Source organism: Lepidochelys kempii, chromosome 18, assembly GCF_965140265.1.
Source record: "Lepidochelys kempii isolate rLepKem1 chromosome 18, rLepKem1.hap2, whole genome shotgun sequence".
NCBI lineage: Eukaryota > Metazoa > Chordata > Testudines > Cheloniidae > Lepidochelys > Lepidochelys kempii.
Genome location: NC_133273.1, coordinates 1,958,222 through 1,983,936, shown reverse-complemented (window position 1 = coordinate 1,983,936; position 25,715 = coordinate 1,958,222). Strand labels below are relative to the sequence as shown.

Genomic DNA, 25,715 nt, shown 5'->3' with positions numbered 1-25,715 from the left:
CATTTTTGTTGCCCTCCACTGGACTCTTTCCAATTTTTCCACATCCTTCTTGTAGTGTGGGGCCCAAAAGTGGACACAGTACTCCAGATGAGGCCTCACCAATGTTGAATAGAGGGGAACGATCATGTCCCTTGATCTGCTGGCAATGCCCCTACTTATACATCCCAAAATGTCATTGGGCTTCTTGGCAACAAGGGCACACTGTTGACTCATATCCAGCTTCTCATCCACTGTAACCCTTACATCCTTTTCTGCAGAACTGCGGCCTAGCCATTCGGTCCCTAGTCTGTAGCTGTGCATTGGGTTCTTCCATCCTAAGTGCAGGACTCTGCACTTGTCCTTGTTGAACCTCATCAGATTTCTTTTGGCCCAATCCTCTAATTTGTCTAGGGCCCTCTGTATCCTATCCGTACCCTCCAGTGTATCTACCTCTCCTCCCAGTTTAGGGTCATCTGCAAACTTGCTGAGGGTGCAATCCACACCATCCTCCGGATCATTAATGAAGATATTGAACAAAACCGTCCCCAGGACCGACCCTTGGGGCACTCCTCTTGATACCGGCTGCCAACTAGACATGGAACTATTGATCACTACCCGTTGAGCCCGACAATCTAGCCAGTTTTCTATCCACCTTATAGTCCATTTAACCAGCCCAAACTTCTTCAACTGGCAGGAATACTGTGGGAGGCCGTGTCAAAAGCTTTGCTAAATTCAAGGAACAACACGTCCACTGCTTTCCCTTCATCCACAGAGCCAGTTATCTCGTCACAGAAGGCAATTAGATTAGTCAGGCATGACTTGTCCTTGGTGAATCCATGCTGTCTTTTCCTGATCACTTTCCTCTCCTCTGAGTGCTTCAGAATTGATTCCTTGAGGATTTGCTCCATGATTTTTCCAGGGACTGAGGTGAGGCTGACTGGCCTGTAGTTCCCAGGATCCTCCTCCTTCTCTTTTTTAAAGATGGGCACTACATTAGCCTTTTTCCAGTCGTCCGGGACTTCCCCGGTTCGCCAAGAGTTTTCAAAGGTAACGGCCAATGGCTCTGCAATCACATCTGCCAATTCCTTTTGCACTCTCGGATGCAGCGCATCCGGCCCCATGGACTTGTGCACGTCCAGCTTTTCTAAATAGTCCTGAACCACTTCTGGCCTTAAAGTCTGAGTCAGAGCACTAAAAATATCAGTGTAGCCAGTGCGGCAGGGAAGGTAATAGCCCGAGGAAGTACCTCGGGTGCAGGGTCATACTAGCCTATGCTGCCACCCATAACACTGTAGCTGCACTTCTGTTTTTAGTGCATTGATCAAAGCTAGCAAGTTTATGTGTACCTGAGTTGAAATGACATCTCCAGCTCAAAGTGCAGATATCCTTACAGTGTGCTCTTTCCCCATTGCCTTCATGGGGAACTTTCCTCAAGCTCCTCTGCAGAGTTGTTATTGCTTGAAGTTTTGGGGTTAATTTGAACACAAATGCCAGCGGGCATTAATCGAAACCAGAAAAAGACAGAGATGATTCAACAAACACGGTGCAGACTTGACACCACCCAGTTTCATGCAGCTGTACCTTTGCTGCAAATGGGGCCTTTTGTTTTTGCTTCAGCAAAATGGGCGGCTCTCAGTCGCTTCTTCGACAGCCGTAAAAAGGCACGTTCTTACAGACTTCATCTCAAACCTACTCGTCCAGAAGATAGCTCCTGCAGCAACACAACCTCTGCTAGCATGCTGGGCATTGGTTCGATGCTGAAACAGGCAAGAGAATCGCCTACGGTGCCAACTTTCTACTCGCACAAAACCGAACACCCTTGCCCCGCCCGCTGCCCTGCCCCTCCTCCAAGGCCCTGTCCCACCCCTTCTCTGAGGCCCTGTCCCTACTCACTCCATCCCTCCTCCCTCTGTCACTCGCTCACTTTCACTGGGCTGGCTCAGGAGGGTGCAGTGGAGGCTGAGGGGTCCAGCCAAGGGTGCGGGCTTTAGAGTGGGGCTGGGGATGAGGGGTTTGGGGTGTAGGAGTGTACTCTGGGCTGAGACCAAGAGGTCCGGAGGGCAGGAAGAGGATCAGGGCTGGAGCAGGGGTTTTAGATGTGAGGGCTCTGACTGGGGGTGCTGCCTCTGGGGTGGGGTTGGAGATTAGGGGTTTGGGGTGCAGGAGGGTGCTCTGGTTTGGGATTGAAGCATTTGGAGGGTGGGAGGTGGATCACAGCATGGGGTTGGGACACGGGATGGGATCGGGGTGCAGACTCTGGGTGGCACTTGCCACTGCTTCTGGGAACTGCTTGAGCTATGTCCCCCCTCCAGCTCCTATGTGGAGGCACAGCCAAGCAGCTCTGCGCACTGCCCCATCCACAGATGCCGCCCCCGCAGCTCCCATTGGCCGCGGTTCCCGGCCAATCGGAGCTGTAGGAGCCAGAGAGGGGACATGCCGCTGCTTCCAGGAGCTGCGTGGAGCCACAGCAGGCAGGGAGCCTCACTTAACCCCACTGTGCTGCTGACCAGACTTTTAACGGCTCAGTCAGCAGTGCTGACCGAAGCCACACGGGTCCCTTTTCGACTAGGTGTTCCGGTCAAAAAACGGACATCTGGCAACCCTAGGATTACCTATGAATTACCACCTCTTTCTGTATCCACTTGGGTTATTTTTGGAAGGCTCTGGTCCATGCACTGAGCATCAAGGCCCCCCTGAGCTTGCAGTCTGAGCCTGATCGTGCATGGCTATAGGCAGAAATGTTAGCCAATGTTTGGGCTTAAAGAGTTTGTCTGGGCAAATAAATCTGTTACAGTGAGGTTGGGATTGTCAGAAGTGCTCACTATTGCCCTAGCTCTTCTTCCACTATGTGAACATTCGCATTGATTTCAATGGGAGCAAAGGCGGTCCAGCGCTGAGTACTCCCCACCTATGATATCCAAGTTGTTTGACCCATCCCTTATCCCTGTCGGAAAGTAGAAGTGGAAGGGATGCAGCACCAAGCTTTGGGGAAAGGGAGAGCCCCTTCTGTGACACGTGGGAGTTCACCTGGTTGATGGATGGAAAGGTATGTCCAGGAGCCACACTTGAGCAGTCTGGGTTGCTGAGTGTTTGCCTGTTACCCAGAACTGGTGATCATCTCACTGGCCTTCAACCTGCCGGGCAGTGCGCTCAATGCCTTCACTTGGAAGTTGCTTGTCAAATTTGATTCCACTCGCCCATCCGCAATCCATGAAATAGTTTCCACAGCTTCTGGGTCACAGGCTAGTTCAGCCGTTGATGTAAATGAAACTGCTGCATGTGTGCCCTGTAAGGCGCAGTCTGCAGCTATTGCACTGGTCACTGAAGTCTGTGATGCCTGGTGTTTAGTAACTGACCAGGAGACTGACCACTGTCCCTGCAGTCGTTTGCAAATACATCAGGTGCTTAAATCTCCCTTACTAACGGCACGAAACGGCTTGTTGGCAGGACTGACCAGCGACTAAATCCTGCCGTTGATTTTCTTTTTTTAAACCTCATTTGTATTGATTGGTTTTACATGCATGTTTGTCTGCAAATTCAATAACATTAATGCACTCACGTTGCTGCTGAACTCTGCATATGTGAGTTATTTTATTGGATGCAGAAGATCAATAGGAAGAGAAAATAAATTAGAAGTCTTTTTTTTATTTTTTAAAGTTAAGCAGTTCAGTTGTAAACAAACCTTTAGTCTTTAATAGTCTTTTGTGTTGCCGTGCCATAAGACACATAAGAGACTTGCTACTAGAACTATCAGCAGGGAGAGATCTTGAGTAAAACCATTAAAGTCCTGCATGTTTAATACTTGAAGAAGCAGAGCTCTAGGAAGGCGGTATTGCCTAGTGAATAGTGCACTAGCCTAGGACTCGGGGAAACCTTAGTTTCTTCTCCACTAGCCTGCTATGTGTTGAACAAGTCAGATAGCATCTCTGTGCTTCAGTTTCCCAATCTGTAATGTGCGATAATGCTACTGATGTCTTTTGTAAAGGGCTTTGAGACCTACTGATTAAAAAGCATAATGTAAAAATAGCAGTATAACTAAGGCTAAGATTGTCATGGATATTTTTAGTAAAAGTCACGGACAAGTCACAGGCTTCCATGATTTTTTCTTTATTGCCAGTGACTTGTCTGTGACTTTTACTAAAAATATGTGTGACAAAATGGGGAGCTGCAGAGTCCCCATACCTCTGGCAGGCGGGCAGCTGCGGGGCCCCTGCTCGTAGCTCTGGGGGCCCCACCAACCATGGGGGTTCGCAGTTCCAGGGTTCCCCACAGCCTGTGGTGGCTGGGAGCTCTGGGGTCTATTCATAGCTCAGAGCTCCAGGGGCCCCGCTGCCCATGGCAGCCTGGAGCTGCAGGGTACCCCCGCTGGAAGCTCTGGGATCCCCCCGCCACCTGCAGTGGCTTGGAGTTCTGGGGGAGAGAGGGAGTCCCTGCAGCTCCCAACTGTCGCGGGCTGAAGTCATGGAGGTCTCTGGAAATCATGGATTCCGTGAGTTCTGTGACCTCCGTGACAATCATAGCCTTAAGTATAACTATTATTGTGTTAGTCCTGGCTCCACTGAGGCTGGTGTGATTTGACATCGCAGGATTTGAGAAAGGTTCATTTATGTTTATAGACTAAGCTTATTAATTTAATTTAATAGAGAACAGGATGTTGTAGAAAGTTTTGTGGTATTATCTACATGTTGTTGCATTTTGGTAGATTATTTTCTCCCTGGAGATCTAACATACAATGTTCTTCAGCTAGCGATGGAGTGTATTACCTAGTGTATTCAAACAGCAAGGACTCTGCTCAACATGTATTTCAACTTGACATGGAAGACCTAGCTGGGCTCCATCTGAACTCGCACTACAGTAAATCATCCTTGTCCGCCTTGCCCTGTCGTTGCATGGAGGATGGGAAGCTGCAGTCCTCTTTGTACTGTACATGTGGCACCCCTGCTCTCACAGAACAGAAGGAACTTTGTCAGCTTGTGATGGAGTTCATCTCTTCCGTGTCAGGAATGCAAGGGGTCAGTTGTCAAACCAGCTGTTTCCTTCCTCACCTTTCTACTGCCACTTAAACTAAATGAATTATGTATTTAGATTCTGAAATAAAACAGTTGCTGACAGCTGCTGTTGCAGCTTGTTTCTGAGTTGGTGGCTCAGAAATACAATTCCCTAGTTTGTTTAAATTCAAGTCCCCGGGAGGCAAATTTTTAAAGAAAATGGCCCAAGGTTTGGAGGAAATAATACCTGCACGCTTCCTGCGACTGCACACCCACCTCCCATGGTTGTGCATTGCACAAGGGCACCTAATTGGCCATTTGCATATGAAGTCATCTGGCATGGCTTGTGGGGAGAAATACATATACAAATATAGGCACGCAATAGCATGCATGCCTCTGGCTAATTAAAAACAGGTCTCTGATGTCTTTCATTATCTGGAAGTATTGTCCCAATTATTAATTGTGCAATTGTGTAGCTGAACAGGAGCCAAAAGATGCAGGGCACAAAGGAATAATAATAATATGTAACAGAATGTAACAAAGCAGAATCCAGAGCCAAGAATGCTAATTATTTTGTAGGCTGGTTATGAAAGCTCACTTGTAGGAGTTGCAAGTAGGCCCAGCGATGTGACGGCAGCACATCCCTCCCCGGCGCTGTTCGCTGCATGACCCTTCGACCAGCATAATTGCTTCTGTCTCTTGCAACAGCTGCTGACAGGGCTAGTTTGAATTAATGGATGACAAATACCCACTCACCTTTCCACTTCAGAGAACTTGAGGCGGGGAGCTGGCAAAGTCCCCAGGTAGCTGGCTGGCTGAGGCAATGATTCACAGATCCCAAGCGCCAACAGGATAGAGAGTTGGTGCCACTTCAGCTGTATCTTCCACTGGAAATTCGTGGAGGAGTCACAGAGTATCAGCGATCGAGACCCCAGTGGGGCAGATTCTCTTTCCTTTTTTTTTTATCTTTAGTTGCCTAGCTCTCTTGTCTGCATCATATATGTTCTATCTGTATCTCTCTTCCTCTATCCCCATGCACCCACCTGCCTATCCACCCAAACTCCAATTTCTATATTTCCTTGCTCAGGCTTCAGAATTTTAAAAATTCTGCAGTCACAGATAATTCCTCTTTTGCAGCCATGACATCCGTGTGTAGTGAGACGAACAGGAGATGTGTCAACCATTCTGGAGGATCCTAAACCACGTCGCTTGCTGTCATAGATCCAGGCCAGAAAGGATCTTTATGATCATCTAATCCAGGGGCTCTCAAACTGTGGGTCGGGACATTTTAATGGGGTCGCCAGGGCTGGTGTTAGACTTGCTGGGTTCCAGGGCCTAAGCCAAAGCCCGAGCCCCACCGCTTGGGGCCAGGACCCAAACCCCACCGCCCAGGGCCCAAGCCCGAAGCGTGAGCCCCACCACCCAGGGCTGGGGCTGAAGTCCAAGCCCCAGGGCTTCAGCCCTGGGTGGCAGGGCTCATGCTTCAGCCCTAGGTGATGGGGTTCAGCTTGCAGGCCCCCTGCCTGTGGCTAAAGCCCTTGGGTTGCAGCTTTGGTCCCCCTGTTGGGCCATCTGGGGTGGTGGGGCTTGAACTTTGGTTTCCGTCCCCTGCCTCACCCCTGCCTAAAATGTCAGGGCCTGGGCAGGCTCATGCTTCAGTCCCTCCTCCTGGGGTCGTGTAGTAATTTTTGTTGTCAGAAGCGGTCGTGGTGCAATGAAGTTTGAGAACCACATCTGAGCTGTTGTCCAGAGAGCTGAGATGCTGCATCCTCTAGTGACGTGTGCTCTAAAGGGGAAAGGGTTCTTACTCTGAACTGGCCCATCTTTAGAAATTGGAACTTGCAGGGAGGTTAACTTGGGGAGCTCACTTGTCTATTGAGATTCCATTCTGTAACCCCGGCTCCCCTGAGTCAGCATTTCTCTTGTCAATAATTCACAGCCTAGGAATGAGGATGGCAGGTTTGTGAGGGACAGAGGTAAATTGAGGGATGCTGCTGGGGATGAGGCAGATGAGGAGTGGCAGTATACAGAGCAGGATCTATCAAGTGGGGACCAGATAATCAGTGAGTTCCTGTATGTCACAGGCCACCACCACTGTCTGCCACCTGCCCACTAAACCCGAAGATCAAAGCCCCCTACTTCCACTCCTGCTCCAAAGCTGAAAAGGAAAGAGGAATTGAATCCCTTCCCGCAGAACAAAGCCCTCAAATGCCTTCTGTCCAGCTCCCAATCCCTTTAACTCCCTCCCGAGGACTTGGACCATGCAGTTGTGTTGCCAGTACAAAAATCCCCAGCACATTGAAAATATAGTGGCAATATAAAACTGATCTAATATAAAATGAATAAATGACAAAGGAGGGAGAAAGGACTGCAGTACTGATTGTACAAGACCTGGGGCAGAGGTCAGTGCTGGTTCAGGAGTGCTCTAAAGCTGTGTTAGTTGATAAGGAGCCAGTAGAAAGTGTATCTTAGTCCTTGGTTTTATAGGACTGATCACTGCTACATCATTCAGGGGTTTCTGCTGCATTACTTGTGATGTACTGCGAAGGACATAGGGACCCTTACTTAGAATGAGAAGTTAGCTCCTGCTGAAGAGGTTTCCCTCCTTTTTACTACAGTAGCACCTGAGGCACACAAACAAGACCCCATTTTGCTGGCTGCTGCAGAAACGGCCCTTGTCCTGACAGTTTACAGTCTAAATTGGCAAGACACACACAGGATGGGAGAGGACGCCACGTGTCCAAGATCACCCAGGAAGTCAGTGGCTGAGCTGGGACCAGCACCCAGGTTCCTCAACTCTAGGTCCCATGCCCTAGCCATTAGACTATGCTGTCTGCCATCTTAAGCCTGAATAAACCTGCCTGTCTGGAAAGGAGCAGCCAGTGCTCTTCAAAACTCTGCTTGGAGAGGTGCTTCTAGTCCTTTTCACTCTCCACCCCCATTTGGTGTCTGTCCTCATTGGCTAAGTGGGTTTTGGTATGGCTTAGGTTTGGATGGGAGACCTATATTGGTGTTGGAAATGGAGATAAAATGCATGTTGTTCTTCTATTCAGATCAGACAGTGAATGTCCTTTGGAAACTGACCATACAGTCTGCCCTAATGATCAGAGGCGAAGAGGTTAACTGTGTTTATGCCATATCATAATTAGGCCTTATCTGTGCATTGAGATCCAGCACTGTATTGGCTATGTTGTTTCAGTCTCCCTCCAGACTCAGAAGTGCAGTGATTTACTGGACATGCGGAAGGGATTCTGCAACACGGAACACAGAACTTAGCTTTCATTTCATTTGCTTCCATACAATATATCCTGGAGCACACAGCAAGTCTACAGGAAACTGGCCCCGAGACTCGAGATCTTTGGAATGTGTGGGTTTTCAGCACACGTAGATTTCAATTGTCATTCCTCAAGAATTCTGAAATAGAGGTTCCTGCTATTGTGTTGCCTGGCTGAGGGGATGTGACCAGTCGCTGAGTCAGAGTCCATCTACACAAGCAAAGCTACTGTCTTCGGGGCCTGCCTGCTAACAGAGTCTGGACTTACGTTGTTGATAGAACCAAAACATGATGCATACAGATGTGTGTGTGTGTGTTAACAGATTTAATACTTTTATTAAGATGATGTTAAAAAAAATGGTACAGAGTTTAAGCGTAGAAGTTTCTGGTTATCAGGGAATAAGGTACAGATTATCAAGGGGTGCAAAAGTTCGGTTTAGGATCAGATGGTGTAAGGAATAAATAATCTGCAGTCTCGCCGATTGGGGGTAAAAGGTTAACCGGTCAAAGTACAGACATTGAAATATGAGGGTATGTTGTTCATATAATGGCTATGTACAGGTGTGGAGTATAATGATGATGAGGATGGATTTACCCTCATTTGGTGGGATTTAATGTTCAGTGAGTTTATGGTTTCAGTTAGAATCATAAAATCATAGAATATCAGGGTTGGAAGGGACCTCAGGAGGTCATCTAGTCCAACCCCCTGCTCAAAGCAGGACCGATCCCCAACTAAATCATCCCAGCCAGGGCTTTGTCAAGCCTGACCTTAAAAACTTCTAAGGAAGGAGATTCCACCACCTCCCTAAGTAATGCATTCCAGTGTTTCACCACCCTCCTAGTGAAAAAGTTTTTCCTAATATCCAACCTAAATCTCCCCCACTGCAACTTGAGACCATTACTCCTCGTTCTGTCATCTGCTGCTTCTGAGAACAGTCTAGATCCATCCTCTTTGGAACTCCCTTTCAGGTAGTTGAAAGCAGCTATCAAATCCCCCCTCATTCTTCTCTTCCGTAGACTAAACAATCCCAGTTCCCTCAGCCTCTCCTCATAAGTCATGTGTTCCAGTCCCCTAAACATTTTTGTTTGCTCTGTGGATGAAGGGAAAGCAGTGGACGTGTTGTTCCTTGAATTTAGCAAAGCTTTTGATATGGTCTCCCACAGTATTCTTGCCAGCAAGTTAAAGAAGTATGGGCTGGTTAAATGGACTATAAGGTGGATAGAAAGTTGGCTAGATTGTTGGGCTCAACGGGTAGTGATCAATGGCTCCATGTCTAGTTGGCAGCCGGTATCAAGTGGAGTGCCCCAAGGGTCGGTCCTGGGGACGGTTTTGTTCAGTATCTTCATAAATGATCTGGAGAATGGTGTGGATTGCACCCTCAGCAAGTTTGCAGATGACCCTAAACTGGGAGGAGAGGTAGATACGCTGGAGGGTAGGGATAGGATACAGAGGGCCCCAGACAAATTAGAGGATTGGGTCAAAAGAAATCTGATGAGGTTCAACAAGGACAAGTGCAGAGTCCTGCACTTAGGACGGAAGAATCCTATGCACAGCTACAGAATAGGGACGGAATGGCTCAGCAGCAGTTCTGCAGAAAAGGACCTAGGGGTTACAGTGGACGAGAAGCTGGATATGAGTCAACAATGTGCCCTTGTTGCCAAGAAGGCCAATGGCATTTTGGGATGTATATGTAGGGGCATTGCCAGCAGATCGAGGGATGTGATCGTCCCCCTCTATTCGACATTGGTGAGGCCTCATCTGGAGTACCGTGTCCACTTTTGGGCCCCACACTACAAGAAGGATGTGGAAAAATTGGAAAGAGTCCAGCGGAGGGCAACAAAAATGTTTAGGGGACCGGAACACATGACTTATGAGGAGAGGCTGAGGGAACTGGGATTGTTTAGTCTGCGGAAGAGAAGAATGAGAGGGGATTTGATAGCTGCTTTCAACTACCTGAAAGGGGGTTCCAAAGAGGATGGATCTAGACTGTTCTCAGTGGTAGCTGATGACAGAACAAGGAGTATTGGTCTCAAGTTACAGTGGGGGAGGTTTAGGTTGGATATTAGGAAAAACTTTTTCACTAGGAGGGTGGTGAAACACTAGAATGCGTTACCTAGGGAGGTGGTGGAATCTCCTTCCTTTGAGGTTTTTAAGGTCAGGCTTGACAAAGCCCTGGCTGGAATGATTTAGTTGGGGATTGGTCCAGCTTTGAGCAGGGGGTTGGACTAGATGACCTCCTGAGGTCCCTTCCAACCCTGATATTCTATGATTCTATGAGCCATGCGTAGCATCGACCGATCCCACAGGTCTGCAGCACATGCTCGTTGCAGGGGTCCCAAGCTCCCAGGGCTTCGATGATAAGGGTGTCCATCTGCACCTCGTAGCCCTTCGCTCTCAGGGTGTCGGCCAGGGGGGCGTATTTTTCCAGCTTACAAGCTCGGGCTTCACAGAAGGCCGGCATCCTGTTCTCAAGGGAGACCGTGACGTCGATGAGGATGGTCTAGGCACCCCTTCTGCCTTGCTGGACTTAGCTCCCCCTCCTCTGGCAGGGACAGGGCCTGGGGTAAATCAGCCCCCCACTCTGGAGCGTGTCTGTCTTTCCTCTTCGGAGTTCGTTTCTCAGAGCCTGCCCGGTAGGCCTCAGGGCAGGCCTGAGGAGTGCTCCTCTGCCAAACAAAGGGGAAAAGTCTATAATGCACTGAAACAAAAGGGGAATACCTTTCCCTGGCCTCCTCACGGGGTCAGGTGTTGTCCTGTCGCTGGCCCCAGGGTGTCAGTCCTTCCCCTAAACAGGCACTGGGTTTTGGGTTTCAGAGTAGCAGCCGTGTTAGTCTGTATTCGCAAAAAGAATAGGAGGACTTGTGGCACCTTAGAGACTAACCGATTTATTTGAGCATAAGCTTTCATGAGCTACAGCTCACTTCATCAGGTTTTGGGTGTTTCCCCGGTGTGGAGGAGCGCAGTTTCTCTCACTGGAGAAGCCTATCTCCCTGCTGCCTCCAGCCTTGCAGCCGTTTGTCCTCTCCCACGCTGTCTCTCACCAGGAGAGAGGTTTTAACAGGTTTCAGGCAGCCCTTAACTCAGGTGTCCCTAATTGACTGAAGTAACCCCTTCCCAGCTTGTAGGAAAAAGGGCCTTTAGCAGTCTAGGGCTAACATACGTGTTTTCCCAGACCCTCCTGCAGCCGTCTGGCCTGACTTTGTCACATATCCCTCCCCCCGCTTAACACCATGGGGTTGGGCTACTTGGGATAAGAAACAATGTACCCTTGATAGACCATCATCACTGCCAGGCTTGATCCTTGCTCTGTGTTGCACTCGGAAGTGGAAGGGCTGCAACGACAGGAACCATCTTGTTACCCTTGCATTTCATTCCTTGTTCCGGTGCGTCCATTTTAGGGAGGCATGGTCAGTAATGAGGGTAAATCTCCATCCGAGTAGGTAGTAGCGTAGGGTTTCCATGGCCCACTTTACAGCAAGGCATTTCTTCTCTACCATGGCATACCTTTTTCTCTGGGCAGGAGTTTCCTACTAAGGAATAGGATTGGATGTTCTTCCTCTCCTAGCATTTGAGAAAGTACGGCTCCCAATCTGACCTCGGAGGCATCCAGTTGTAGTAAAAACTCTTTTTCAAAGTCTGACGCTACTAGTACTGGATTACTATAGAGGGCAGTCCTCAGATCTGTAAAGGCTTCTTCAGCTGCGCTGGTCCATTTCACTATGTCTGGGCCTCGGGCTTTTATCAGGTCCGTCAACGGGTATGCTCTGGTAGCAAAGTGGGGAATGAATCGCCCTACTATCCCCAGAAAAGCTCTGACCTGTTTCTTCCACATTGGTCGGGGCCAACTTTGTATTGCTTCTAATTTAGTCAGTTGGGGCTTCACTACACCCCTTCCCATGATGTATCCGAGGTATTTGGCTTCAACTAGCGCTATTGCACATTTGGAGGGATTTGCAGTGAGACCCGCATCCCTCAGGGTATCCAGTACTGCTTCCGCCTTTTCTAGGTGCTTCTCCCAGTCTGGGCTATGTATGACTACATCATCGAGGTAAGCAGCTGCATGTTTGGCATGTGGACATAACAGCTTATCCATGAGCCGCTGGAAGGTTGCAGGAGCCCCGTGTAATCCAAAAGGGAGGACAGTATATTGGTACAATCCTTCTCATTTAAAAAAAGGACAGTCTTTTCCTTGGCTTCCTTGGCCAGAGGAGTTTGCCAATAACCTTTGGTCAGGTCGAGGGTGGACAGGAATCGTGCTTTTCCCAATGGTGGATTAGCTCGTCTATCCGAGGTATCAGATAGGCATCAAACTGGGACACCTCATTTAATTTCTGGAAATCATTGCAGAATCTCATGGTGCCATCAGCTTAGGTACCAGAACGATTGGACTGGATCACTGAGTATGGGACTCCGCAATGACTACTAGCTCCAGCATCCTCTTAACTTCGGTCCTGATCGCCTCTTTTCGCCTCTGGGATCCAGTATGGCTTAACATTGACCTTTACTCTGGGGTCCATGATGATATGATGATGAGCTTCAGTGGTTCTGCCTGGCTTCTCCAAGAACACATCGTGATTTCGTTCAGTTATATTGGTGGCTTCTGCCAGTTGTTCAGGGGTCAATTCAGGGGATATTCTCACTTGCCCCTGTGGTTTATTTTCTAAGGATGGTGTCTCTAGGGTGACCACATGAGCTCCTCCGTCCTGCCAGGGTTTAACAGGTTGACATGGTAGAACTGCTCCAGCTTCTGGCGATCAGGCTGTCATACCTTATAGTCTACCTCCCCAGTGGCTTCAATTACTTCCTATGGCCCCTGCCATCTGGCCAGGAGCTTGCTTTCAGCTGTGGGCACCAGCACCATTACCCGATCACACCTTTGCTCAGCCATTGTAATAGGTCTCTTGAGCCTCTTGTGCTTTCTCCATGTGTTCCTGCACGATGGGAGTGACTTGGGCTACCCTGTCCTGCATCTGCATCACATGTTCAATGATGTTTCTCCCCTGATTAGGCTGTTCTTGTCCTCCTTGGCAATGTCCAGTATGCCATGGGGATGGTGACCAAATAGCAGCTCAAAGGGGGAGAACCCCGTGGACATTTGGGGAACTTACCTTATGGCAAACATCAGGTAAGGTAGAAAGGTATCCCAATTCTTCCCTTCCCGGCTCACCACTTTTCTTATGTTCTTCAGTGTCCTATTAAAGTGTTCAACGAGGCCGTCAGTCTGTGCATGGTAGACTGACGTTCATAGGGCCTGTATGTGGAGCATCGCACACAGGTCCTTCATCAATTTTGAGATGATGAGGGTTCCTTGATCCATTAAGATCTCTGTGGGTATCCCTACTCTAGAGAAAATTTGAATTAATTCCTTCGCTGTGGTCTTGGACATCGTGTTATGTACGGGTGACATAGTTCAGAACAATGAGCACACACTGATGGCCTCAGGCCCACTTCTTCAGTGGGCCTATCAGGTCCGTGGCTATCCTCTCAAATGGGACTTCAATAATTGGCTGAGGTACTAGAGGAGCCCTTAAGTGTGGTCATAGGCCGTGTAATTAGCATTCTGGGCAGGAGGCACAATATCGTCAGACCTCCATATAAACTCTTGGCCAAAAGAACCTTCGTAGGATTCAGTCAAGGGTTTTTTCTATCCCTAGATGTCCTCCAAACAAATGGCTGTGAGCTACGTCCAACACTGCTCTCTGGTGCACAACAAGCACAGCGCTGCTGCTCCACTTCTTGCTCTTGCATTTGGACTACTCTTTATAATAGGTCCCTTCTTATCACGAAGTATGGCCCTGGGTCTTTGTGTTTCCCCTCCACTGGAACCCCATTCAGCGGATCATTGGCTTGGTGTTGCCCAGAATTTCTAAATGAGGGCCCAATATGCTCTAAATCAAGGGGACCTATTTCTGTTTCCTCTCCAGGGTTGGAATCAGCAGAACTGGGTCCAGCTTCTCGCTCGTCTTCAACCTGAGTTGCCCCCCTGCCCGTGGGACGAGATTGCCTCCCTATGAGCACAGCCTAGTGGTTCCTAGCCAAGAGCCTGGTTCCCAACCTTTTGTCCGCCCACCTTTCTCGCCTAGTTTTCCAGGGCTTCCCAGTTGCAGAGAACAAGTCCTGGGCAAATTCAGAGAAAAATGGGAGAGGGCTACATACTGGGGCCACAGTATCACTCCTGGGGTCATTACCCTCCTCGGACTCACTCACCGAAAGTAGATTCCCAAACCCTGGGAAGTCTCATCCTATGAGGACTGGATATGGGAGTTTAGGGACCATCCCCACCGTCACCCTCATGGTACTCCCCTGAACTTCAATTTGTACAGGGATGGTCAGATAGTAGTTGACAGTGCCATGTACACAGGTTATCCCTGTGTGTTTGGCCCGAGACAGCTGGTCCTATTCCACTGGTTTCCCTGACACCAGCGTGATGGCAGTCCTGGAGTCCACCAATGCAATGGTCTTTATGCCGTTCATCTTAACTGGCCACGGGTACCTATGTGGGGTCATCACAAGCCCCACAAGGTTGATTAAGCCACATGGGGCAACCTGCTCTGGCCCCATGCCACTCCCGGAAGCGGCTGACACCACATGCCTGCGGCCCCTGGGAGTGAGGGGGAGCAGGGGCTCCATGCGTTGCTCTCACCTGCAGGCACCGCCCCCCGTAGCTCCCATTGGCCAGGAACAGGGAACCACGGCCAATGCAGCTTCCAGGATGGTACCAGCAGGCAAGCGTAGCGTGTGGTGGAGCTGCCTGCCCCACCCACCCCCAGGAGCCACTGCTGGAAATGCTGGCCACTTCTGGGAGTGGCACAGGGCCAGGGCAGGCAGGGAGGGAGCCTGCCTTAGCCCCGCTGCACGCCGCAGCCGCTCGAGGTAAGCAGCTACAGCCCAGAGCCTACACCCCGAACCCCTCCTGCATCCCAACCCCCTGCCCTAAGCCTCCTAACCCCCTGCTGCACCCCAACCCCCTGCCCTGAGCTCCCTAACTCCCTCCCTTGAGCCCCCTGCTGCACCCAACCCCATGCCTTGAGTCCCCTCCTGCACTCTGCACCTCCTCCTGCACCCTGGCCTTGAGTCCCCTCCTGCACTCTGCACCTCCTCCTGCACCCTAACTGCTGGCCTTGAGCCCCCTCCTGCACCCCACACCCTTCTGCACCCAACCCTGTGCCCTGAGTCCCCTCCTGCACTCCGCACCTCCTCCTCCACCCCAACCCCTTGCCCTGAGCCCCTTCCTGCACTCCCTCCCGCACCCCAACCCCTGCCCCAGCCCTACATTCGTGGCCCTGCATGCAATTTTCCCACCCAGATGTGGGCCTTGGGCCAAAAAGTTTACCCATCCCTGGGCAAATGGGAAATGAAGGCACGAATTGACTTGTCCAAGGTCACACAGTAGGTTATTGGCAGAGCCATTTAGGAGCTAAGTCTCTGAGGCCCCATGCCGTGCCCTGTCCAGCAGACCATGCTATTGGCTGTGTATGGAGGAGGCAGAATGTAGCTGGTTGATTTTTTGAGTGTGGGCGAAAGGGCTTCGCTGAGCCTCTTTGCTACAACTGTCCTGTTTAGCAGTTTTGCTGGAGATGTGCCTCAAGATTCTGATAGGCACTGACGATAAAATAATGTAGCTGAACTGAATTGCCTCTCTCAACCGTTATGCAGAGGGAGGGGAAACCGAGCATTAGGTTTCTGTTTGTAATGGAAAGTGCCTTTCTGCCACTCCAAGGAAAAAACAGCTTTGTAGAAGTGTCAGCGTTGTTTTTTTGGCACTTTAGAGACTAACCAATTTATTTGAGCATAAGCATAAGCTTTGATGCATCTGATGAAGTGAGCTGTAGCTCACGAAAGCTTACGCTCAAATAAATGTGTTAGTCTCTAAGGGGCCACAAGTCCTCCTTTTCTTTGTGCAGATACAGACTAACACAGCTGCTACTCTGAAACCTGTCAGAATGGGAGAGGTTTCCGCTTGCTCTCTCTCGAGGGCGGGGATCACAAATGGCTGCAAGGCAGAGTGCAGGAAAGAGGGATTAATTGGCTTGGAAGAGAGAAGAAACAGGTCCTCTGATTGAGCTACAGCAGGGTTGGAGGGGTCATATTTGCTTTTTCATCAGTTATGCCAAAGAATTGGAGAGGACATCATGCTTAGATAAATGTAGTGGCTGGAAAAGTGTCGGGAGAAGGGCAAATTGATGACCAGATCTTCCCATCTCTGACTTTCTCCAATTGTAATTTTCTGGGTAGATGCTCAGGGGAGTCTCACATCAGCCTGAAGATATTTTGGTTGATGGAGTCAACAGCGTCTCTCCCAATTTGGCCCCAGCTACAATGGGCCCAACATAACTTCAGTTGCAGAGTGCCAAGCTGGGGTGTAATATGCATGGTTAGTGACTGGATCCTGGAGTAAGAGACACAACAATGCACTCCTGGGGACCAAAAGTGGCCACTGATTTGGGATGCCTTGTGTTATGAGGGCTTAATGTAAGCCCCTCTTGGACCCAGCTTTTCAGAGGGGCTGGGAAGCAGCATTTCTGATGAAAGCCAACAGGAGCTGTAGGTGTTCAGCACCTCTAGACATAAAGCCTATAGCATCTCCCATGGGGCTCTCAAAAATCAATGCCCACAAAATCATTGGGCACTTCTGCAGATTTTGGCCTAAGGCTGGGAGTGTGCTACAGATCATGTCTCATTTGACTTGCACCATCTATGACCGTATGCTCCTCAGAGCAAGGATCCTGAACCAGCCAGAGTCTTCACTGCCCTCACCTTGCATTGTCATTGACATCTGTGCAAAGTGAGGAAATGCTCCCATTCCTATTAGTAATAATAATTGACTTGTATTGTGGTAGCACCAAGGAGCCAGAATCATGGATCAAGACCCCATTGCACTGGGCTTGGTACAAACCCAGAACAAAAAGACAGCCTGTGCCCCAAAGAGCTTGCTATGGCGAGTACTTGGCACAGGTGTGAGAGACTCCTCACGGAGCAGGGAAGCAAAGAGTAGGCCCTATCCAGCTGCCGGGCTGTACCACTCTGTTACCCCATAGCTCAGTCGATGGTATGGAATGATGATATAGCCATGTGGGAGGCTTAGCCTGTTGTAACTGAGTGAGAATTCACAGTGAAGATAGGACACTAGGACCCAATTATCATGGTTCAGGAGGGTAAAGCTCCTATCCCCCCCTCCCCAGGAATAACCCTGTCCCACGAGGCCTCTTTGCCCAGGGCAGAGCTGATCCTATGCTCCCTCCTCAGAAGCCCTGGTTGTAGAGAGCGAGCTGGAGCGAAAAGGAGCAGGATGGGGTGTAACTAGGACATATCGGCCACCCTGACAATTCTCCACCCCTGCAGAGTCCCTTTGAAACAGGAGCACAACTTTTTTTTGGTGGGAGGGGGTTGCTGCAGCCTTTGCTGTGGGCCAAACTTGCTCCAGCAGCCCCAGAATAGAAGGCAGTTTGAGCCTCTCCCTTTCTCCCCATCCCAGCACTCACACAGGGATGAATCCAGCCAACCCCGCCTGTTTGCACTACCCAGAATGGAACAACCCCAAAATACCCTCGTGTCCCCAACCGGAGAACGGAAGTGACCCCAAGGGCACATGAAAAGGGCTGTGACTGTTCAGCATATATTTAATTTCATCATGAAAGTTCCATGGGCTCCATCTGATCTAATGGATCCATTCTAGCACATGGCTGACAGGGAATTCCTCCTAGATGTTGAGTGGGTGCTACTTTCCAGACAGCAGCCTATGCAGAGACCATTGTTAATGCTTAACTCCAAGCCCTCCCAAAAGCACAAGGATTCCCTACTATGAAAGAAACAGCCTTTTAGGCTTTAAAAACCCCAGTGATTTCATAGAATCATAGAAGATTAAGGTTGGAAGAGATCTCATGAGGTCATCTAGTGCAACCCCCTGCTCAAAGCAGGACCAACACCAACTAAATCATCCCAGCCAGGGCTTTGTCAAACCAGGCCTTAAAAACCTCTAAGGATGGAGATTCCACCATCTCCCTAGGGAACCCATTCCAGTGCTTCACCACCCTCCTAGTGAAATAATGTTTCCTAATATCCAACCCAGACCTCCCACACTGCAACCTGAGACCATTGCTCCTTGTTCTGTCATCTGTCACCACTGAGAACAGCCGAGCTCCATCCTCTTTTGAACCGCCCTTCAGGTAGTTGAAAGCAGCTATCAAATCCCACCCCCACTCTTCTCTTCTGGAGACTAAACAAGCCCAGTTCTCTCAGCCTCTCCTCGTAAGTCATGTGCCCCAGCCCCCTGATCATTTTCGTTGCCCTGCGCTGGACTCTCCAATTTATCCACATCCTTTCTGTTGGGGGGGGGGGGGCAGAGGTTCCGACTCCGTGGGTGCTCCAGGGCTAGAGCACCCATGGGGAAAAAAATGGCAGGTGCTGAGCACCCACCAGCAGCCCTCCTCTCAGCATCTCCTGCCTGCCAATGGCTCCTACTGATCAGCATCTCCCTCTACCTCCCAGCGCTGCCACCTACCATGGATCAGCTGTTTCACGTCAGGAGGTGCTGGGGGAAGAGGGGAGGAGCGAGGGCACAGCGCACTCAGGGGAGGGGATGGAACTGGGCGGGGAAGAGGCAAGGCGAGGGCAGGAAGAGGAGGGGCAGGGGTGGAAAGAAGCAGGTGGGGTGGGGCATTGGGGGAAGGGGTGGAGTGGGGTCAGGGCCTGGGCAGAGCTGGGCAGGGAGCATCCACTGGCAGATTAGAAACTCGGGTTCCTGTGGTGGGGGGGCCCAAAACTGGACGCAGTACTTCAGATGTGGCCTCACCAGTGCCGAATAGGTGGGGAATAATCACGTCCCTCGATCTGCTGGCAGCGCTTATTTCATTCAGCTGTAGGGCTTGTGTATGCAGGGAAACGTACTGCTGGAGCCACAGTGGCATAGCATATAGCTACGCTGGCATAGCCGAATAAAAGACACTTTATTCTGGCATAATTACTCATCTTAACTACATAAAAATTCACTTTTATTCCAGAATAGAGTGTCCACGTGGGCTTTGTACTGGCCTAGCCATAGTGTTCGAATTATACCACTTCTTCCAGTCAGTTTCCCCAGAAAGACAAACCCTTAATAATTTTACATACATGCCTCTAATCTCTCTCGTAGTTCCCTATAATTGATTCAGTTCCACCTCAGTAAATAGCTACTGGCAATGTATGTATACTGCATCTGGGTTCGAACTCCTCAGCTACAGGCTAGCTAGCTTGTGGTATCTATGTAGGTCATTCCTCACAGCACTACTCATTTCATGCCAACATGCAAATGTCACTCTTGATTAAATGCCAGGAATTTTAGCTACCTGCAAGATCATGATTTGGAAGCAATATTGCAGAAGTGCCTGCTGAGATGGGGCCTGTTGTGCTAAGCACCGTGCCTAAGTATTTTGGCAGTGCCTAGGAGCCCCAGCCGTGGATTGGTACCCCGTTGTGCTAGGCACTGTACAGACACAGAACAGAGACAGTCCCTGCCTGCAGTGCTTACAGTCTGAACAGACAATGTAGGCTGAGGGTGGGAGACAGAAAGTTTCATTACTACCATTTCACCGATGGGGAACTGGGCCCCAGAGAGACTAAGTGACTTGCCCAAGATCATACAGAGAGCATGTGGTAGAGACTTGGATCTCCTGAGCCCCATGTATTAACCCCAAGAACAGCCTTCCTCTTCCGTCCATAATTTAAAGTCATATCATTATAATTCTAGTGGTTCCTCTGTGGCTACACAAAGACCCAATACTGAAATGGAGCTCTAAGCTATAAAGACAGAGGCAGCCATTTGGGGTCTTTAGCACATAGGGCTGGGAAACCTAGGTCCTAACTCTTGCTTTGACATTGATTTATGACCCCAAACTGCTCCTACGAAATTTGGTGACAAAACCTACCCTGACTTCAATGGGAGTGGGCCAGGGCCCCAATCTGTGACCTCCAGCGAGTCACTTAGCCTCCATGCTTCAGTTTCCCTATCTGTAAAACTGGATGAAAGGTAGCATGGAAGAGAAGCACTGTGTCAAAGCTGCCCAGGAGCAAGGTGTCCTGAGCAGGGAGCCCCTTCGAGTCCAGTAACAATTAATTGAAACTCAATTAAAAAATGGCAGCCACGACCAAATAAACAGCTTGCCACATGGTTTAACTGAAGGCCCCAGGCCCCTCCTCTCCTGTCCCAGCTTCACGCAGCTCTAGGGTGCCAAGCATCTGGTTTTCAACCAACCCTGAGGGTTCTGGTGAATCCTGCTGACCGGGCCGTATAAAGTCCGGTTAGCAGCGCAGCGAGGCTAAGGCAGGCTCCCTACCTGCCGTGGCTCTGCACGGCTCCCAGAAGCAGCAGCATATCCCCACTCCGGCTCCTATGCGTAGGGGCAGCCAGGAACTCCGTGCACTGCCCCTGCCCCAAGCACCAGCACCAGCCTGGAGTGTCCTCCTGCACCCCAACCCCCTCATCCCCAACCCCACCCAGAGCCTGCACCCGCAGTCAGAGCCCTCACACCACCCCGCAGACCAACCCCCTGCTCCAGCCCAGAGCCCCCTCCTGCACGCCAAACCCCTCAATCCCAGCCCAGAGCTCCCTCCTGCATCCCAAACCCCTCAGCCGCAGCCCGGAACCCCTCCTGCAGCTGTAGCCTTTCTACCCTGCGTGGCTTGTCTAGATGATGATGCTCGGTGATCTAACCTCACTGCCCACTCCTCTTTCGCAGGTGACACTCCTCCTTTGGGTGGGTGTGTCAGGGCAGCAATGTCTCCAGCAGGGAGCAGAGAAGGCCTGCACACTCCATCACACACTGTTTGTTCTAAGTGATCGGCTCACTCCATTTCAGAGACAGTATTTGAATGCTGAAACAGGGTGCAAAGATGTATTCAAGAGTCAGGAGCGTGTAACTGATGCCTTCTGATTCAACTCTGCAATTCAAAGCAGCTAGTTGAGGATTTCCCCTCTATAGCTCCAGTTCTGCAAGCTCTGCCGAGGGCTGACCCCTCTTGACTTCACTGGAGGTCCGTAAGAGTCAGCCCTCATAGGCCAGCTTGCAGACTTCGGATCTGTGGCAGCAAGAAGCGTCCACAGTCCAGATGATTCCATCATGCTGTTTGGTGGGTTTGGCCTGCTTACCCTGAAACATTCTTGTATCGTAAATCAGAAACCTGGAATATCCCCAGCTTCATTTCCAGCTGTGTTTTCCTTTGATCTCTAAACATTTCCCTCCTATACCCTGATTCTGGTAGTATTCACAGAGTTTCAGATAGGTGGATTCAATTAACTTCACAGTTGTAACTGACACAGTTGAAATGTAGGAGTATATTACTCTAGATTTGTATTAGCCAATTCATAAATGTATGTGACCTTGCAGGGGCCTCTGTTTATCAGTGTTTTGAATGCGGAATGCTGTTGGGAGAGCACCAGTCCCTGACTGAGGAATTAAAACCCAGGTGCAGTATCCTGCAGGATATTTCAAGAGGCTAAGTGGCAGCAGCTGCTTGTTAGAAAGAATGAGCAAGGTCAGCTGTGGCAGGGCTTGTGTTTGAATGTTCTGTTTAATATAGAAGGAGAGTGTTTGTGAGACATGTGGAAAGGGAGGAAGAAGTGTTTCAAAACATGACCAGTAGATTGTTGTCAGACTAGATTTCTTGGTTAACCCCTTAGCTGCTAGAGCTGTATCCCAGTAGCACTGTTTGTGCAATTGGCTGTGATTCCTTCCTGCACTGGGGAAATGTATTTCAGTTCCCCAACCAAGAGGGCTACTCAGTACCCAGTGGTAATAGGGCTTTACAGGCTGAGGAGAGTCTTGGAGCTTGGGTGTTTGTGGCATTGCTGCAGCACAAGGCGAGTGGAACAGTGCGCTGGTTTGGCAGTAGGGTTGCCAGCTCTCCCGGTTTCACCAGGAGTCTCCTGAAATCATGCTCTATCTCCCAGAGGCTATTGCAGCCAAACCGGGAGATTTTAGGCGTTAACAGTCCAGCAGCACAGCGGGGCTAAGGCAGGCTCCCTACTTGCCTTGGCTCCTTGCCGTGCCCACAAGCTGCTGGCACGTCTCTGCAGCCCCTGGGGGGCAGGGGGTCTCCGTGTGCTGCTTCGCCCTGAACACCGATTCCATAGCTCCCATTGCAGGGGCATTGCCTGCAGGCAGGGGCAGTGGCGTGCGAAGACCCCTTGGCCCCCTGCCTAGGAGCTGCTGCCAGAGGGATGTGCTGGTTACCTTGGGTGGATCCCAAAAGCAAGTGCCGCCCAGCCAGGGCCTGCACTCCTCACCCGCTCCCAACCCCCAGCCCAGAGCCTGCACCCAAACTCCCTCACCCCCTCCCGCACCCAAACTTCCTCCCAGAGCCTGCACCCCAACCTCCTGCCTGAGCCTGGTGAAAGCGAGTGAGGGTGCGGGGGAGTGAATGATGGAGGGAGGGGGGTTTGAGTGAATGGGGAGGGGTGTCAGGGAAGGGGCAGAGCAGGGGGTGGGACAAGGATATTTGGGTTTGTGCCATTAGACTGTTGGCAACCCTACTTGGCAGTCTAGTGCCAACACACCTGTGTTGCCAGGGCCATGGGTCGAGGGCCGGGAGGGGTCAGTGAGTTCGATTGACCTGTGCCTTACAGCTCCTGGAGACAGCTGGCCAAACGGCAGGTGAAACCATAACAAATTGGAAGGTAGCATTTCACCCTCCTTTGGCCCAAGCAGATGGAATACTTACCTATGGGCAGTGGAGACTCAGGCCTTCTGTGCTGCTGTGGAGCACAATCTCCCCTTCCCCACCCGTGCTCTGGGGCCTGAGCAACTTCACCCTGAGTATCTGCGTGGGGGGAAGAGGTGAGAACACTGTAGAGGGAATCAGACTTTCAATTAGACTTGTGTGGAAATACAACCTGGGGTAGCGGGGGGCAGGCCAGTGGGGGTTTCAGCACATGGCCTTGGGGCCTTCTGGAGGGAGCTGGGTTTTTTCCTTGCACCCTCTGAGGTAGATTCCTGATCCTGCTAAGGCCTCTTTTCATGGCTCTGGTGGAGTAAAGGGGCTGGAAACATCCTCCAAGGGGACTCTCCCACTGCCATAGATCTGCCCTTGTTCCAGGCTCTAGCATAAGGGGCACCTTTGGGGCAGGCCAAGGGTGAGAAGGAGGCATGGGCAGAACACACAGTGCTACAGATATTGTCTGGTTCTTGGGGAAGCAGAGCTAAATTGGAGCAGCCTCAGGGCTGCTCTAACATATGCTTGAGGCTGTGCTGACCTGTAGATAGGCCCACGTAGGAGGAATGCAAAGAAGGCATAAGGCACCCTTTGTCTCCCATGGTTCATGCACTCAGGCCTCTCAGTCATGCCTGGAGCCTGAACAAACCCAAAGACCTCACTCAGGACTCTAGAGTTTTGCATGGCATCTTGTTGGAGTGAAACAACTGTGCTCTGCCCTTGTGCACAGGGACTCAGTTTCCACAAATTCCTGTGCAGGCTCCTAAACCTGAGCTGAGGTTGTGGTGTCCTTACAAAAGATCCCATCCTAGTCATTCCACATACCCTGTGGTTCATACCCTGATTTCCCACAATAAGCATCCAGTAATAAGTTGTTGGCTTGCCTGCCCCTTACTTGCTGTGACCTCAGTCATGATGCATTTCCAGTCCCCTCAAAAGGGGGGGTCAGGCTAGAGATAAACCTGAACTGTAAAGCCTAGATACTGAATATGCTCAGATCCAGGGTTTGGGGCTGAACACATTGCTAATTCTGGCAGGGCCAACTTAGAGCCATTCAGAGACTGCAACAGTCTGGAGGCCTCTAAATAGATGTATGGATGGGGACTATATGGGGCAAGAATTTAAATGAGGGAGCCTAGATTAGGGCACCAGGATTTGACCTCTAAAGCTGAAGACAGGGCACACCTTACTGCATTTAGGAAGGCTTGGGGCAAAGGCAGGGGTGGCTTGGCGAGTGGACTGGATGCTGCTTGGGTAGCAGCTAGATTTGGTAGACAACAGTTGCAAAGGTAGGCAGTAGTGGTGGAGTTGGAGAAGTTGGGCAGAAGTGGAAGGATGCCCTCCTGGCTGGTTCAGTGGAATCCAGTGCATTGCCCCAGTTTCAGACCCTCTGGGGGTGGTCCCTCAAAGCTGGGACAATCGAGCCAGCTAGGACATCTAGTCACCCTAGGCACAGGTGCAAGCTCCAGGCTGGCATGGCACACTCAGCACATTTGACTACATGGAAAGGTACAGCATGTGAATGAAATGATTATTTCTTGGTATATCATTTGGATGATGATGGCTGCAAGAACCATCTGCTTCTCTGACCATCCCCTCTGCCTGTCCCTTGTTCTCCTCACTGGAGAGCAGCTCTGGTGTGTTAGATAAGCAGGAAGGATAAGGCAGGATAGAGATGGAGTTGAGGCCCGGTGGAGCCAACAATGAGGAAAGGAGGCTGGCCTCTGAAAGTTTTGAACAATCCGTTGGCTCCTGCTGTGGAATGCAGCTTTACAAACGCAGGCAGACTTTATTTTACTTCCTGTTCTCTGACTTGCTCCCTGATTCTGTGTTTTGAAACGTGCATGTCTGATGTTCCCAGGCTGAGCTCGGCAGCCCCTCTCTGCACAGGAGTCTTTCTTCCCATTGAAAGAGAAAGTTTACTTAAGGCTCAGAGGAAGGCTTCAGAGGAGACATGGGGGCGGGTGGTTTGGCCTGTGGGTGGGCTGCCTTTCTCGTGCCTTTTTTGCATTTCTTCAGATTATAATTGTTCAATAACTTTATATCTCAGTCACTTGGATTCAGCACAAAGGAGGACTTACAACCTGGCTGGGCAGATGTCCCAGCCAAAGCCTCTCTTGCTGCCTCAGGTGCCATTCCACTTCGACTCTCTTGGAAGGATCTGTGGAGCTGATCCAGGGAGAAAGGGGAGGTTGCCCTGATTAACCTTGTTCAGAGACTTACCTGGTAACACTTGGACAGATGGCTCTGGAATCACCAGCTTCTTAGTCTGAGCAAAGATCACAGGAGATGAAGATCCAGCCTGCAAGGGCTGAGCTGATGTCTGAGTTGCCCTGTTCACAAAGCAGTGTCTGTCTGGCTGATGCCTTTAAATGTTCCTTGCCATGGAGATGCTAAGAGAATCTGTTCTCCATTTGACGTTTCAGATGTCCACCTACAAGCGGGCGACGCTGGATGAGGAAGATCTGATGGACTCAATCGGGGAAGGGGAAGTTTACCCTAATGGAATCCAGGTAGGCTATCCAGTCCGTGATACTCCACTTTGCAAGCAATGTGACTGTAAGGTCATTCCAAACACAGCCCTCTCTCTCCCCCAGTGATTGTCCTGCCACCATACCGTGAGCAAGGGGGATGTGCAGGGAACTTGTGCCTTGCTGATAGAAAGGAACTCTCTCCTCCAGTGATGTAGCAAGTCAGAATGGGCCCGCTGTACCCTCCTCTGTTCCCCTCTACCTTGTGACCATGGAAGCCCCATTCACCGTGCTTCTCTATCTAGGCTGCTTCCTGA

The 25,715-nt window shown here is 50.4% G+C and overlaps 1 protein-coding gene across 6 annotated transcripts in view; it reads left to right on the top strand.

Moving 5' to 3' along the window:
• Positions 1-25,715, top strand: part of ECE1 (endothelin converting enzyme 1) — a 116,947-nt gene that overhangs the window by 25,460 nt on the left and 65,772 nt on the right. For 4 of the 6 annotated variants that reach the window (XR_012155600.1, XM_073317222.1, XM_073317218.1 and 1 more), the window contains exon 1: positions 25,297-25,440. Coding sequence is in view for 5 of the 6 variants with exons in the window: in XM_073317222.1 (XP_073173323.1) it covers positions 25,300-25,440 (141 nt within the window). In the remaining variant the exon portion in view is untranslated. Of the gene's footprint in view, positions 1-25,296; positions 25,441-25,715 lie in introns of those variants that run through there. The other 2 variants (XM_073317220.1, XM_073317221.1) reach the window with 1 other exon arrangement.